Source organism: Anguilla rostrata, unplaced genomic scaffold (assembly GCF_018555375.3).
Source record: "Anguilla rostrata isolate EN2019 unplaced genomic scaffold, ASM1855537v3 scaf0204, whole genome shotgun sequence".
Lineage (NCBI taxonomy): Eukaryota > Metazoa > Chordata > Actinopteri > Anguilliformes > Anguillidae > Anguilla > Anguilla rostrata.
This window is the reverse complement of record NW_026985758.1, coordinates 1-16,505: the sequence shown is the minus strand read 5'-3', so window position 1 is coordinate 16,505 and position 16,505 is coordinate 1. Positions and strand designations below refer to the sequence as shown.

At 38.2% G+C, this 16,505-nt stretch overlaps 1 protein-coding gene across 1 annotated transcript; it reads left to right on the top strand.

The window, feature by feature from the left end:
• Positions 1-709: 709 nt before the first annotated feature.
• On the top strand, positions 710-16,499 carry LOC135246356 (uncharacterized; the record flags this gene model as incomplete). Its single annotated transcript, XM_064319840.1, has 10 exons — positions 710-1,156; positions 3,537-3,581; positions 4,236-4,304; positions 6,663-6,707; positions 7,361-7,423; positions 8,046-8,723; positions 9,732-9,776; positions 12,155-12,835; positions 13,158-13,799; positions 14,808-16,499. Coding segments are annotated over exons 2-10 (3,943 nt in total), but the record flags the coding sequence as incomplete, so codon positions are not given.
• Between the last annotated feature and the right edge of the window lie 6 nt (positions 16,500-16,505).

The window sequence follows — 16,505 nt, the reverse complement described above, 5'->3', positions numbered from 1 at the left end:
TTAAAAACATTTTAAAGAACTATTTGGATCTTTTATAGCAAAAAAACTGGGTAACAATTCCCCTCCTCCACCCATCTACACAATAACACAAATTTTTCCGGCAAAATTCGCCCAACTGATATAGAGTTCTCCCGAAGGGAGCCGAAAGTTAAAAAGGGGAGTCGCTGTTCCCGGGCCCAAAGTCCCCCGACAAGGTAAATTAAAGGCTGGTTTAAAAGAGCGCTGACCCACCTGGCATTTTGTTTCTTAATGTTCCCTTCCTTTTGTTGGGCTCGGAATAAAATCAACCCTTTTCCTAAAGTTTTCCTTCTGTTCCCGTCGTATTTTTTTCCAGAAGAGAGTTTTGTGGTGTCCCGATGAAACCCCCCTTTTACTTTTTCAGGGTGACCATTGAAAAATTTGACTTTCACTTTTCATTTACACATTTCACACCATAAAATCCCCTAAATTTGACTGATCCCTTTGGGAATCTGTATTTTTTTTGTTAGGTGTAGGATTTTAAGCAGACATTTGAAATATTAAAATTCGTAAAGGCTTCTAAAAACAAAATAACATTTTAAAACGATTCTTTGCTCTCCGGAATTTAAAAGCCCATAGGCAGGCCATTTTTTTTTTAACAGTTCCCGGGGTTTTTCGGTGACTTGGGCTTATTTAAAATTCTTATTTTAACTTTCGTGCTATTACAGTTTCTCTTAGAATTTGTAGAATTTTTAATAGTTAATTTATGGTATGATGCTGTAATTTAACATTCGGTCGATGAATGGAGGAGAGGATATTTTATATTTATGAATTCTCATACGTGTCAAAGACAGTTTGGGGGAAAATTTTTAATTCACAATTAACCTAAATTAAAGAGAGATAATAATAATCAAATTGTGTTGAGTGTAAGTGCATATTCTGAAATACTTGTTGTTGGTGACTAAGTACATCTATGTTATGGAAGTTTAATCCTATTCAGATAAATAATATCAATACCCCCTATAATTTGCTCATTTTGAAGGAGGTATTATATTTGCAGGTTTATATGCTATGTGTATTCAATTTTTCTATTATTGTTGTTATAATAAATAATGATTTACTTTGTTAGTAACAGGGGATGTGAACAAAGAGGAGGATCCAAGTGGAAGACACAGCCCTGACAAAGACCGTCCAAACAGTAAGTTAATACCACTGATCTGTACTGCACTGTGTCATGTTGGCCATAAAACATAATAAGTCTCTTGAGTGACATATCCTGGGTTGGCTTTCAATGTGTAAAATAGCTGATGGAGAGTAAATGTAATTGAAATTATTATAATCATATTACAAATACGACAAGGAATATTCTAACAGTTTAAAGATGAAATAATTATGACATTCAAAAGAATCATGAGATTCAAAAGAAGACATACAGAACAATTTTTGCATGACACTTAAAGTTAATTCACCAGAAGTGACAGTTTTTATAGTAAAACTTACATGAGTGCCAGAATGTGGATTTTTAAATAAATGTTTACCTCTTTATAGTTTTTTTTTGTTTTGTTTTTAATAATTCCCCTACTCAGAGACTAGTTGAGTTTGTTGTGGAACCTGAAGTGCCACCTGTGCTGTATCTCATTCATTTATTTATGAAAGTATTTACATCAGGTGATGCCAAATCTTTGCCCATTTAAATGAAAAATATTTATTTTTATGAGGTGGCGAAAATGTATTCAAAGTAAGTTTGCAGTTAAATTAAAATATAAGGCTTTGACCTTGGCTTATAGCAAAGATTGTGTTTTCCATTACTTCTTCGGCTTCACCCCCTAGCCCCTCCTACCCCCTCCTGTTTATATGAAGGCTGCATGCTCATAAGTGAGGACAGGCATCATGGTGATAGGGAGCATAAAAAGGAGCAGGTGTGTGGGACACACTTATGGTCTGCTCCAATTAATCAGAATTTGAAGACAGGAATTTTCAATTAATTAATTATTAGCAATTATAAATCATCACCACTTAAAATCACTCAACAGTTGGGTACAGTGAGCAACTTTGAGCTGCCACATTTGCATTACAAATAATGATTACCGTAATATTGTTTTTATCAGTGCACTTTAATCAACAATTTTATTATGCAATATTTTAGCGACCACGTGGCTAAAACGTGGTGGTAACGTGGTGTCGCAAAACAAGAATGGGGGGGGGGGGGGGTCCTCACCTTCTTGGTGTTTTTGAAATCCACAGACAACATGAATCAGTATGCTTATCATGGCAAGAATCCAGCAAACAAAATCCAGAGTCATTTTTAGTCCCAAGAACATGCTAACGTGGAGAAACACAGATAGAATGCTTGTTTTTTATTTAGCAATCCTCCTGAGGAATTATCATTATTGTCCATTTCACATAAACACTGAAAGTATTGTGTGCAAAGGAATGTTATTGTCTCTGGTTTGTATGGACTCTCTGGAACAAAACGAACCCACCTATAAGCTTCTGTGTCCAGTACTGGCCAAGCATCCCCTCACTATAGCCAATTGTGGATTTTTGAGACAATCCTCACAGCAGGGCGTGCAAATAAATCCACAGTTAGGTTATTTTTTCAATTGCGTCTACTCCAGCCAATCAGATTTTAAGACATGCTTTCGGCAAGTATAAACTATCAGTTTGTTCCTTTGGGATATTTATACAAATGCATCGCATTAGACAAATGCAAATGCATCGACAAATGCATCGCATTAGACAAATGCAAATGCATCGACAAATGCATCGCTTTGACTTCCTGAGAACTCTTTGTGATTCCAAGATAAATATGCTCTTGACCTTATACATCAACAACACATTATGAAAAATAATATTTACTGTATATAGAGAACACAAAAGTTTCTTTATTGTATTTATGTATGTACAGGATTTATTTACTCTAACATTTATTAAACTGCATTGAATTTATTTGAATATGATAATATTCAAATACAAAAATATGAAATAACATTTTATTGCTTTTTTATATTATTAATTTTTATAAAAAGCACAATTAGCTGGATGAATTAAACATTATTCTTATTTTAATTAATTACTGTTAATTTACACCTTTTTATTTAATTAATTATTTTTTTGAATAAATATGAAGATCATTTATATGCAATAAAATGCTCGGTACCAATTCCCCTCCTCATCACTCCATCTACACAATAACAGTAATTTTACACGGTCACAAGATTCGCCATCTGGTACAAGAGTCCTCCCAGAACTGAGTGAGCCAAAATTTTGCAAGGGGTAGTCGCTGTTCGGGCCGCCAACGCTCCCTCGACAATGAGTAAATTAAAGTGCTGGTTTAAAAGCGAGCGCTGATCCACCTGGCATTGTGTTGCTTAATGTTCCGTTACCTTGTGTTGGGCTACGGGAATCAAAGTCTAACACCTTTCCTAAATGTATTTCCAGTAATCTGTATGCCAGATCTGTATGTTGTTATTTCCAGAATGAGCAGATTGTGTCGGTGTTCTGCATGAACGCCCATTCTGCTTTGTACGAGGGTGACGCAGCTTGAAATATTTGACTTTCACTTTTCATTTCCACAGCATTCTCACACCATGAAATGGACGCAATAAGTTCGACTGATCCCTGTAAGTAGCTACACAACTGTGTACTTGTTTTGTTAGGTGTAGGATTTAATGCAGACAATCTGAAATATTGAAAATTTGTAAAGGAAACATTCATAATCAGACAAAAGATACATTTCAAAAACGATTATTTGCTCTCCGGATATTTAGTAGCCTACAGGCTAGGCCTATTCTTTTTTAACAGTTCCGGGTATAAACGGTGACTTCGGGCTTATTTTAAATTCTTATTTTACCTTTCGTGCTATTACAGTTTCTCTTGGAAATTTTTAGAATTTTTAATAGTTAATTTATTGTGTGCTGCTGTAATTTAACATTCGGTCGATGAATGAGGAGAGGATATTTTATATTTATGAATTCTCAAACGTGTCAGAGACAGTTTGGGGGAAAATTTTGAATTCACAATTACCCTAAATTAAAGAGAGATAATAATAATAATAATCAAATTGTGTTGAGTGTAAGTGCATATTCTGAAATACTTGTTTTTGGTGACTAAGTTCATCTATGTTATGGAAGTTTAATCCTATTCCGATAAATAATATCAATACCCCCTATAATTTGCTCATTTTGAAGGAAATATTATATTTGCAGGTTTATATGCTATGTGTATTCAATTTTTCTATTATTGTTGTTATAATAAATAATGATTTACTTTGTTAGTAACAGGGGATGTGAACACAGAGGAGGATCCAAGTGGAAGACACAGCCCTGACAAAGACCGTCCAAACAGTAAGTTAATACCACTGATCTGTACTGCACTGTGTCATGTTGGCCATAAAACATAATAAGTCTCTTGAGTGACTTTTTTTCCCCTAACATATCCTGAGTTGGCTTTCAATGTGTAAAATAGCTGATGGAGAGTAAATGTAATTGAAATTCTTATAATCATATTACAAATACGACAAGGAATATTCTAACAGTTTAAAGATGAAATAATTATGACATTCAAAAGAATCATGAGATTCAAAAGAAGACATACAGAACAATTTTTGCATGACACTTAAAGTTAATTCACCAGACATGACAGTTTTTATAGTAAAACTTACATGAGTGCCAGAATGTAGATTTTTAAATAAATGTTTACCTCTTTATAGTTTGTTTTGTTTTGTATTTCATGATTCCCCTACTCAGAGACTAGTTGAGTTTGTTGTGGAACCTGAAGTGCCACCTGTGCTGTATCTCATTCATTTATTTATGAAAGTATTTACATCTGGTGATGCCCAATCTTTGCCCATTTAAATGAAAAATATTTATTTTTATGAGCTGGCAAAAATGTATTCAAAGTAAGTTTGCAGTTAAATTAAAATATAAGGCTTTGACCTTGCCTTATAGCAAAGATTGTGTTTTCCATTACTTCTTTGGCTTCACCCCCTAGCCCCTCCTACCCCCTCCTGTTTATATGAAGGCTGCATGCTCATAAGTGAGGACAGGCATCATGGTGGTCGGGAGCATAAAAAGGAGCAGGTGTGTGGGACACACTTATGGTCCGCTCCAATTAATCAGAATTTGACGATAGGAATTTTCAATTAATTAATTATTAGCAATAATAAATCATCACCACTTAAAATCACTCAACACTTGGGCACAGTGAGCAACTTTGAACTGCCACATTTCCATTACAAATAACGATTACCGTAATATTGTTTTTATCAGTGCACTTCAATCAACAATTTTATGATGCAATATTTTAGCGACAATGGTTCCTTATTTTGTAACATGGTGTAGCAAAACAAGAATGGGGGGGGGGGGGGGGGTCCTCACCTTCTTGGTGTTTTGGAAATCCACTGACAACATGAATCAGTATGCTTATCATGGCAAGAATCCAGCATACACAATATTCAGAGTCATTTTTAGTCCCAAGAACATGCTAACGTGGAGAAACATAAATAGAATGCCTGTTGTTTACTTAGCAATCCTCCTGAGGAATTATCATTATTGTCCATTTCACATAAACACTGAAAGTATTGTGTGCAAAGGAATGTTATTGTCTCTGGTTTGTATGGACTCTCTGGAACAAAACAAACGCACCTATAAGCTTCTGTGACCAGTACTGGCCAAGCATCCCCTCACTATAGCCAATTGTGGATTTCTGAGACAATCCTCACAGCAGGGCATGCAAATAAATCCACAGTTAGGTTATTTTTTCAATTGCATCTACTCCAGCCAATCAAATTTTAAGACATGCTTTCGGCAAGTATAAACTATTAGTTTGTTCCTTTGGGATGTTTATACAAATGCATTGCATTAGACAAATGCAAATGAATCGACAAATGCATCGCATTAGACAAATGCTAATGCATCGTTTTGACGAGAATGTAACTCTTTACAATTCCAAGATAAATATGCTCTTGACCTTATTACATCAACAACACATTATGAAGAATAACATTTACTGTATATAGAGAACACAAAAGTTTATTTATTGTATTTATTTATGTACAGGATTTATTTACTCTAACATTTATTAAACTGCATTGAATTTATTTGAATATGACAATATTCAAATACAAAAATATGAAATAACATTTTATTGTTTTTTTTATATTATTAATTTTTATAAAAAGCACAATTAGCTGGATGAATTCAACATTATTCTTATTTTAATTATTTACTGTCAATTTACACCTTTTTATTTAATTAAAAACATTTTAAAAGAACTATTTAGAGATCATTTATATGCAATAAAAGGCTCGGTAACAATTCCCCTCCTCATTTACACGATCACAAGATTCGCCAACTGATACTAGAGTTCTCCTAGAACTGAGTGAGCCGAAAGTTAACAAGGGGTAGTCGCTGTTCCGGCCGCCAACGCTCCCTCGACAATGAGTAAATTAAAGTGCTGGTTTAAATCGAGCGCTGACCCACCTGGCATTGTGTTGCTTAATGTTCCGTTACCTTGTGTTGGGCTACGAGAATAAAAGTCTAACACCTTTCCTAAATGTATTTCCAGTCATCTGTATGCCAGATCTGTATGTTGTTATTTCCAGAATGAGCAGATTGTGTCGGTGTCCTGCATGAACGCCCATTCTACTTTGTACGAGGGTGACGCAGCTTGAAATATTTGACTTTCACTTTTCATTTCCACAGCATTCTCACACCATAAAATGGCCACAATAAGTTCGACTGATCCCTGTGAGTAGCTATACTGTGTATTTGTTTTGTTAGGTGTAGGATTTAATGCAGACATTTTGAAATATTGAAAATTCGTAAAGGAAACATTCATAATCAAACAAAATATACATTTCAAAAACGATTCTTTGCTCTCCGGATATTTAATAGCCTATAGGCTAGGCCTATTGTTTTTTTTAACAGTTCCGGGTTTAAACGGTGACTTCGGGCTTATTTAAAATTCTTATTTTAACTTTCGTGCTATTACAGTTTCTCTTAGAATTTGTAGAATTTTTAATAGTTAATTTATTGTATGATGCTGTAATTTAACATTCGGTCGATGAATGGAGGAGAGGATATTTTATATTTATGAATTCTCATACGTGTCAAAGACAGTTTGGGGGAAAATTTTTAATTCAGAATTTACCTAAATTAAAGAGAGATAATAATAATCAAATTGTGTTGAGTGTAAGTGCATTTTCTGAAATACTTGTTGTTGGTGACTAAGTACATCTATGTTATGGAAGTTTAATCCTATTCAGATAAATAATATCAATACCCCCTATAATTTGCTCATTTTGAAGGAGGTATTATATTTGCAGGTTTATATGCTATGTGTATTCAATTTTTCTATTATTGTTGTTATAATAAATAATGATTTACTTTGTTAGTAACAGGGGATGTGAACACAGAGGAGGATCCAAGTGGAAGACACAGCCCTGACAAAGACCGTCCAAACAGTAAGTTAATACCACTGATCTGTACTGCACTGTGTCATGTTGGCCATAAAACATGTCTCTTGAGTAACATTTTTTTTCTAACACATCCTGAATTGGCTTTCAATGTGTAAAATAGCTGATAGAGAGTATATGTAATTGAAATTCTTATAATCATATTGCGAATAGGACAAGAAATATTCTAACAGTTTAAAGATTAATTAATTATGACATTCAAAAGAATCATGAGAGTCAAAAGAAGACATACAGAACAATTTTTGCACAACACTTAAAGTTAATTCGCCAGAAGTGACCGTTTTTTATAGTAAAACTTACATGAGTGCCAGAATGTGGATTTTTAAATAAATGTTTACCTCTTTATAGTTTTTTTTGTTTTGTATTTCACGATTCCCCTACTCAGAGACTAGTTGAGTTTGTTGTGGAACCCAAAGTGCTTCCTGTGTTGTATCGCATTCATTTATTTATGAAAGTATGTACATCAGGTGATGCCCAATCTTTGCCCATTTAAATGAAAAATATTTATTTTTATGAACTGGCAAAAATGTATTCAAAGTAAGTTTGCAGTTAAATTAAAATATAAGGCTTTGTCCTTGTCTTATATCAAAGATTGTGTCTTACTTTGCAGTGTCTGATCTGAGGATAATGCTGCTGGGGAAGTCTGGAGAACTGAAGAGCAAAGTGGGAAATATCATCCTGGGGAGAGAGGCTTTTGCAACTGAGCCCTCCTTCTTTTCAGTAAAACAGCAGTGTGAGAGAGCCAGGGGACTGGTGGACGGGAGACATGTGACTGTGATCAACACTCCTGACTTACTGCATCCCCAGATCTCTCAGCTTGAAATAGACAAGCAGATTGAGTCGTGTGTCTGTCTGTCTGACCCTGGGCCCCATGTGCTTCTGCTGGTGCTGCAGCCTGAGAGATTTACTCAGAATGACAGAATGAGGAATATTCTGACCTCTTTGGGTGATCAGGTCTTTAACTACACAATGGTACTGATCACCCATGAAAGCATAAAAGCAGATAATTGTATTGATGAACAAAGGGATCTTATCGAAAAATGCAGAGGAAGGTATCACAGGTTCGGCAATATAGACAAGACTGACCATGCTCAGATTAGTACATTTATGGAAAGAGTTAACAGAGTAGTGAAGGAGAACGAAGGAAGCTACCTCATCTGTGAGACATATAAGGAGGCAGAATCAGGTATACATTCAACACCAGTGACTGGAAGTGAGCAAGATATGGTGAGAGCAAATAGCAAGAGAGAAGACCAGAAGACCCAGGAAGAAAAAATGGACATTTCCTGTGAGTACATGTAATAAACAGTTCAGGTAAAACCTAAAAAACAATTTGATTTCTGCAATATTCGGTTGATCGCAGCCAGGGTCTTTCTGTATTGAGTTTGTATGTTCATCCGTGTCTGCATGGGTTTCCTCTGGGTACTTCTGTTTCCACCCACAGTCGAGAGATATTCAGGTTGGGCTAATTGGAGGCTCTAAGTTGCCTGTAGGTATGAGTGTGTGAGTGAATGGTGCATGTGCCCTAAATGGATTGGCGGCCAGTTTAGAATTTGTTCCTGTCTCTCGCCCAGTGCATGCTGGCGCAGGCTGGAGATCCCCCCCATTGATGGATCATGGATGGATGAATACTAGGTCTTGCTGCATTTCAGCATGTGTAATCTGCTATTAAATCATATTTTGCTTGGTTGGTTTGCTAGCTGGTGACTTCTATTTCCAGGGTATTTTTTCCACTAATTTCAATTCAATTCAGTTCATTCGAATGACCACTCAGGCACAACTGGTGGAATTTTGTCTTGGTACAGCATCAAAATCAAATCAGTTTCTAACAATAGACTAACACAATCTCATAACATATATTAAACAGCAAGTTTGGCTGCATTTATTTATAAATTGTGTGTATTCCATTTTTTGTATTATATGTCTTGTGTATTATAATCAATACAATCCCAGTTCCCTACAGTGCTGCCTACCTCACCAGAGCAGGACCTGTTTAAGCCAGGCAGGGCTCCTCAGGGTAACACTGCAGTAGTTCCTCTCCTTCAGTTCCTGGTTATCAGTGAGAGATGCGCCTCTCCTCCTGTTGTAGTAATTTGTGACCTGTAGTGCATCAGACGTGGACATGCTGTGGCTGCAGTGAGACGTGTGTGGTGCATTAGCGAGTCAGAAACCTAATCTGAGGATTCTAGAGTGGGGAGAAAAAAATGTGGGAGATGGGTGGGAGGGCTCCGAACAATACAAAATAAGCCAATATTTCACATATTGTACAAACTCTGATGTATTTTTTCTTTAACAGATATACCCCAGCGGAGGAGAAGGAGTACTGATGAACCCCCAACGAGTGAGTAAAGTTAGCAGAGCTACATGGCATACACTGTGCAGAGAACAGTCAGACTTCTTCCATAGTATCATAAATTGAAGTGACAATGACAAATTGCTTTGGATGATTTAGAGAAACATTGTCTACAGCTGGCAAAGGTCACATTATATGTATACCACTGACTGAAACAGCATTCAAGTTATTAATGGAACTATGAAATTCTATGAAATGAGGAAGACCCATATCAATAGCTGTCACTCTAGGTGGAATTCATGAAAGAATGGCCACTGATGCTGGTAATGGGGCTGTTGGACAAGCAAGGATTAAGTAAGAATATGTTTCTTTTCTGAATCCTGCAGTTCCAACAGTCAATGTCCTTGTTAAAATGTTCAGCACTCTGAATACTGAACCAAGTGATATTGCATGCTACAACCCCTCACTTAACCTACATGTAAAATATATTTTATTAGATTTAATTTAATAATTATGTTTAAAATTAGAATGATCAATTAAAACGCCGAATTCTTTGATAGGTCAGTCTACAGAAAACTGGTGGTATCAACTAACAAGTCAAAACAAACGGTGCATCAGGTTTTCAGATTAAATAATTGAATCAATAAGAAGCAGTCAATTATATTAATGAACATTCATTCTTTATTGAATGCAGGCACACTACTTCTAAATGACACAACAGAATACATACAGCAAAACATTAAACAACTAATCTAGAAATACCAGAAAATAGAGAGAGACGGATAAGAGAGAGAGAGAAACGGATCGGCCAGACCTTGCCAAAGTATCACCCACTTCCAGCATAAGCACCACAAGGAAACCAGCTAAAAACACACAACCTAGGAACCACCAGCAAAATAAAAAGAGGAAAACTCTTCTTCTTCCAGGCTCTGAAACCAAACGCAACACAAACAACTTTCTCCTGTGGCCATCTTAAATACCTTACCCAGCATGGCTTGAGGATGTTTGCTCTGATTGGGTGATGCCGGGTTAAGGTTTAGAAGAGAAAGGAAGGGGGGTCAGACTAATTTATGGCAAGGACTGGCCTACCTAAAGATTGCATTCAAACTTAAAGAGGACATGGGAAACGGAAATGTTAGGCATGTAGGGTCTCCGACCCCCGATATGGTGTCCTGTGTCATCTGGTTCGTCTCTTCTGAGGAGCTGAGACCCATAGATTGTCAGCTTAGATTAGGGTATCAGTGGAATTTCAAATCGCCCCAATCACATTTGCTTTGATGCTTGTGATGGGGAGGCCAGGCCACATTCTTATTTACTGTTTCCCTCTCTAAGGCCAAAATCTAAACACTACATATCCTACATTCCCTCTCTAAAAATGAAAAATAAAAAGGTGAATGCACCTGCTAAAAGCCTATTTTCCCATCACCACATAAAAATGACACAGTGTAAAAAGTAGGGTATAGCTATAAGAAAACTACATATTTACATTTCTGAGATGCAGTTACGTTACATTATATCACAGCCATTGAGCAGACACTTTTATTCAGAGCAACTTACACAACTCTTTTGCATAGCATTAGTTAATAAAAACTCAGTGGAAATCTGCCATCTTTTAAAACATTTAGTCCATGTCAGAATTGAGTAGCCAGTTGTGACCTGCTGGCCTTCCGCTGGACGCAGATATAAATCCCACAATGGTAAGGTGCGGTGTGGAGACATCAACAGTCTCTTCAAGACACTCTTCTGGCTTCTGCTGTTGTGACACCATAGTACCAGTCTTTTCCTTCTCCGTTGTCTGGGTATCAGGACTGGCAAGGGGGAGGGGGTTCCCTGGACTATCTTGGGCAACATTCAGTGCTTTTTCCCATTATTGTTGCCCTTGTGAAATGAAAGGCAATCCATTGCCCACAGTGTTCCTGCCAAGTTGTGCACAGTGTGCGGGGGCTCTGTCTCCTTTGACAGGAAGCCGGACAGCCCAGAGCTGACAAAGTGCAGCGGGCATCTCTTAGCTGCCGAGTGGGGAAGCGCTATATTTCCTGTGGATTCCTCTTTGGCTCCTGTAGCCGGGGTCCAGTCAGGTGGGACTGTGGACAGCAGTCATTTAGGCAAGCTCCCAGTCGCACGGCGTGAATCTGGTTGCACTTATGTACGTGGATGTCATTCGGGGGATGGCAGGAGAGAACTGTGGTACTTGTAGGTTTAGGCCGTTTCATTCACCGCAACATACGAAGACAGCACTGCATGTGCAAGATGCAATCAGTCCATTTACGGGAACTTTCTTGACTGTGTTTACAGTCATAGGGTTGCCAATCCAATTAAATCCGGGCCACTTTGACTGGCCCGGGTATGCTGGCAGGTCAGGATTGCTAACACATGCTGGGTTAACATGCTTTCTCTCACAGTAACCCTGGTGTCCTATTTTGCAGTGCCTGAGCTGAGGATTGTCCTGCTGGGGAGGTCTGGAGAACTAAAGAGTAAAGTGGGAAACATCATCCTGGGCAGAGAGGTCCTTTCAGTAGGAGATCAGTGTGAGAGGGCACAAGGTCTGGTGAATGGGAAGCGTGTGGCTCTGATCAACACTCCAGACTTACTGGACCCTGAGCTCCCTGACAGGAAATTATTCTATCAGATAGAGAGATGTGTTACCCTGTCTGCCCCAGGTCCTCATGCACTTCTGCTGGTGCTGGAGAAGGTGGGGTTTACAAACGATGATAGAAAAAGACTGAAGAAAATCCTGTGCTCTTTCAGTGACGAGGCCTTTACGTATTCAGTGGTACTGGTGACAGAGAAGAGTAAAGGTGTTTTTAACATTAAGGATCCTTTTAACCTCAGTAAGAGTCCTGTTCATAAAGTTGTTGAGAAGTGTAGTCAAAGGTGTCACGCAGTGAACACCAATGAGACTAATTGCACCCAGGTTACTGAATTAATGAAGAAAATAGAGAAGATGGTGGAGGAGAATGGAGGAGGTTTTCTCAGCTGTGAGATATTCAAGGAGCCAGAATCAGCTGCGCTAGGAGCGATAGAGAGCTCACTGATGGGGACTGAACAGAAGATGGAGAGGAAGCAGAAACCACAGGCACGGACTAGAGAACAACAGCGAATGGAAGGTAAGAAAAGAGACTGCCAAAATAAGGCTACAGAAAATTCTCTCTGAATTATTAAAGAAAACATTGAAAATGTATCACTGGCTATTGAAAAACTGTCAACTCATGGGTCAAAGCAATGGTCATTTCACATTAACCTTCATTTCACTATTGCCATTTACTACAAAAACAGCTAAAAATTGACAGAAACTCAGCTGGGGAATTATGCCTGTGTCTTTATGAAAACTGAGGATATACTGAAATGCATTCTAGGCAAGTGGTTCAATAAAAATCCAGTAAAACAGTGAGAAGTCAGAAGATGACAGACTCTTCCTCTTTATTCCAGTGGCTGTGGCTGACAGACTGAACTTGATGTTGTTTGGGAGCAGTGTAGCTGGGAAGACTTCTGCAGGAAACGCCATCCTGGGACAGAGGGGGTCCAGTGTGGATCCCAGCCCCTCTTCAGTGTGTGAGAGGAAAGAGGGAGAAGTGTGTGGTCGCCTGGTTACCGTGGTGGAAATGCCAACTCTGTGTGAATCACAGCTCACTGCATCCACTGTGTCTCGCCTCTTTACCTCTCTCTGTGGCCCTGGAGTTCATGCCTTCCTCCTGGTCATACCAGCTGCTCCCCTCACTGATGAAGACAAGGCAGAAATAACAGGGATTCAGGAGATATTTGGCTCAAGAGTGACTGATTACATGATGGTCCTTTTTACCCATGAATATCCAGATGCTCAACCTGTTCGTGACTTTCTGCAGCAGAATGAAGATACTCAGGAGCTTCTAATGTGTGGCAACAGGTTCTGCTTTTTCAACAACCAAGACATTGTGAATGACCCAATAGTTCCAGAGCTTCTGAATGCTATAGAGGAGATTAATAGAGCAACAGAAAGCTGCTTTTCCCTGGATATGTATTGGGAGGCACAGCTGGAGAAGAAGGACAGGAAAATCAGAGAATTAGAAGAAGCTATTAAGGACAAATCACTGGGTAAATTTGGAGGGGTTCCTTATTTGTTTGGTCATATTAACGTAGTACTAATTATGCAACACTGACACAAAATGCAAATTCAACCAGTGGACAGAATTGGTATGGGATGAAAAAAATGCAGCTGATAACTAGTTTCCATGTAAATTCATATGATTCATGAATAACACTTTTCAATTTGCTTTCACTTATCTTATGGAAATATGTATTTCCATATTTTACTGAGATTTGTCCTGTTAAAGCATAGCTTTATACTGTACCCAGCAAATAAGAACCTAAGAATGTAAGAACTCTTGAAAACAGGCCAGTCAGGCCGTTCAGTCCTTCTAACTTGTCATTAATCTACTGGCTTCTATCCATAGCAGTGAATTCTAACCATGCCAATGAATTCTAACGTGCCAGTGAATTCCAGCTATGCCAGTGAATTCTACCCATGCCAGCGAATTCCTGTCCTGACTCTGACATGCAGCCTGGCAGGAAATCACAGTTTGTTGTAGCATCACCCAGGGAGCGAGGGACACATTCAACAGTGTTACTGCAGTCTTTATGAGTAAGAGCACCTCTGCTGCCTGATTGAGGTTCTGCAGTCTGCCTGGGTCAATAGTGTGCAATATGCACTCATCTGATACTGTGATTGTGCACCTCAACTGCTGGAGTGAGTTCCACTAAACATCAAACATTCTTTGATGGAAATTATTCACTTATTGTTAAATGTAAGATGTGAGGGTCACCGAAACGACTTGATGTCACCAACAAACCAATTTAGCAACACTCGTCTTAGTAGGTGGTTTCCACCTGCATTTTGTCATGTTTGTGAAATGCACTGCTTACACACTCATAATTAATTTAGTATTTATTTATATGCATCCTTAATGCAGAAATTCTTGAACCTGGCAACTATATATTATGAAATTGTCTGTATAATTGTCATAGGATAGTGCAGGATTTATTTGTGATGCTCTTAACTGTCTGAAATTTCTCTGAGTTATACTGTGTTTCTTCATTTTGCAGATGCTGAGAATAAAGATCAGATCTCTGACTGTGTAAGGATAGTGCTCGTGGGGAAGACAGGAAGTGGGAAAAGTGCCACAGGAAACACCATACTGCAGAGGAAGGAATTCAAGTCTGAGCCCAGTTCATCATCAGTGACAACCCGCTGTAAGAAAAGCTTAGGAAAAGTAGCAGGCAGGCATGTTGCTGTAGTTGACACACCAGGTCTCTTTGACACAGAAGCTACTCATGAGGAGGTCCAGCAGGAAATAGCCAAATGCATCTCCTTTTTGGCCCCAGGACCTCATGTGTTTCTCCTAGTTCTACAGGTTGGAAGAATCACAAAGGAGGAAAAGGACACATTGCAGCTCATTAAGAGTACCTTTGGTAAAATGGCTGAAATATTCACCATAGTCATATTCACAAGAGGGGATGATCTTATTGAATCAATTGAAAAATACATTCAAAAAGGTGGCTCTACAATACAAAATCTTATTCAAGACTGTGGAAACAGGTTTCATGTCTTCAATAATAAAGAAGAGAACAATCACAATCAAGTGTCTGAACTGCTGGATAAGATAGACATGATGGTGAAGAAGAACGGAGGTGGCTACTACACCAATGAGATGTTCCAGGAGGCAGAACTAACCATTAAAAAAGAGTGTGAAAGAATACTGAGAGAGAAGGAGGAAGAGATGCAAAGAGAGAAAGAGGTGCTGAAGGCAAAACACGAAGAGCAGGTGAAAAAAATGCAGAACAGGATGGAAGAGCAGAGACTTCAAGAAGAGAATGAAAGAAAACATCGGGAAAAAGAGCTAAAAGACAAAGAAGAACATTTAAGGAAAGAGCGTGAAGAGTGGGAAAAAAGAGAGCAGGAGGAAAAAGAAAGAAGAGATGAGGAAGAGAAAAAGAAAAAGGAAAAACAAGAATTAGAGTGGAAGAGGGAAATGGATAAGATAGAGAAAGAGAGAACTAGAATGGAAGAGGAGTGGAAATGTAGGGAAGATGAGGAAAAAAAGAGGGTAGAAAGAGAGGAGAAACAGAGACAAGTGATGGTAGAAGAACAAAGAAGAGAAAGGGAGAAATTTGAGCAAAAGCAAGCAGAAGAAAAGAAAAAGAGTGATAGAGATGAGCAGGAGAGGAAAAACCGTGAGAAGAGAGAAAGAAGGGAGTGGGAACAGAAAATGAAAGACACAGAAAAAGAGAAAAAAGAGATACAAGAAGACATGAAGAAAAAAGCTGAGGAATGGGAACAGGAAAGAAAAACAGAACAGATAAAGAAAGAGGAAGAAGAGAAGAAAAGGAAACAGAAAGAAGAGCAAGAGACAAGAGAGTGGGATGAGAAACAAAAGAAAATGAGGGATGAGTTTGAGAAAGAAAGGGAACAAGAAAGACAAAAGAGAGAAAAGGAAAGGAAAGATAAAGAGGAAATTGAGAGGGATCTTGAAGAAAAGAAAAGGCAGTTGAAAAAACAAGAAGAGGAATGGGACAAGGAAAGAAATGCAGAGAGAGAGAAAAGAAATAAAGAGGATGAGCAGAGAAGAGAGGAGGAGAGGAAAAAGATAGCACAGCTGCAGGAGGAATTTGAGAGGGAACGAGAAGCAGAAAACCAGAAGAGAAAGAAGGATGATCAGGCCAGGAGAGAAAAAGAAGAAAAAGAACGTACAGAAATGGAAGAGGACTATGGAAGAAGATTTGATGAAATGAAGGGGAAATATG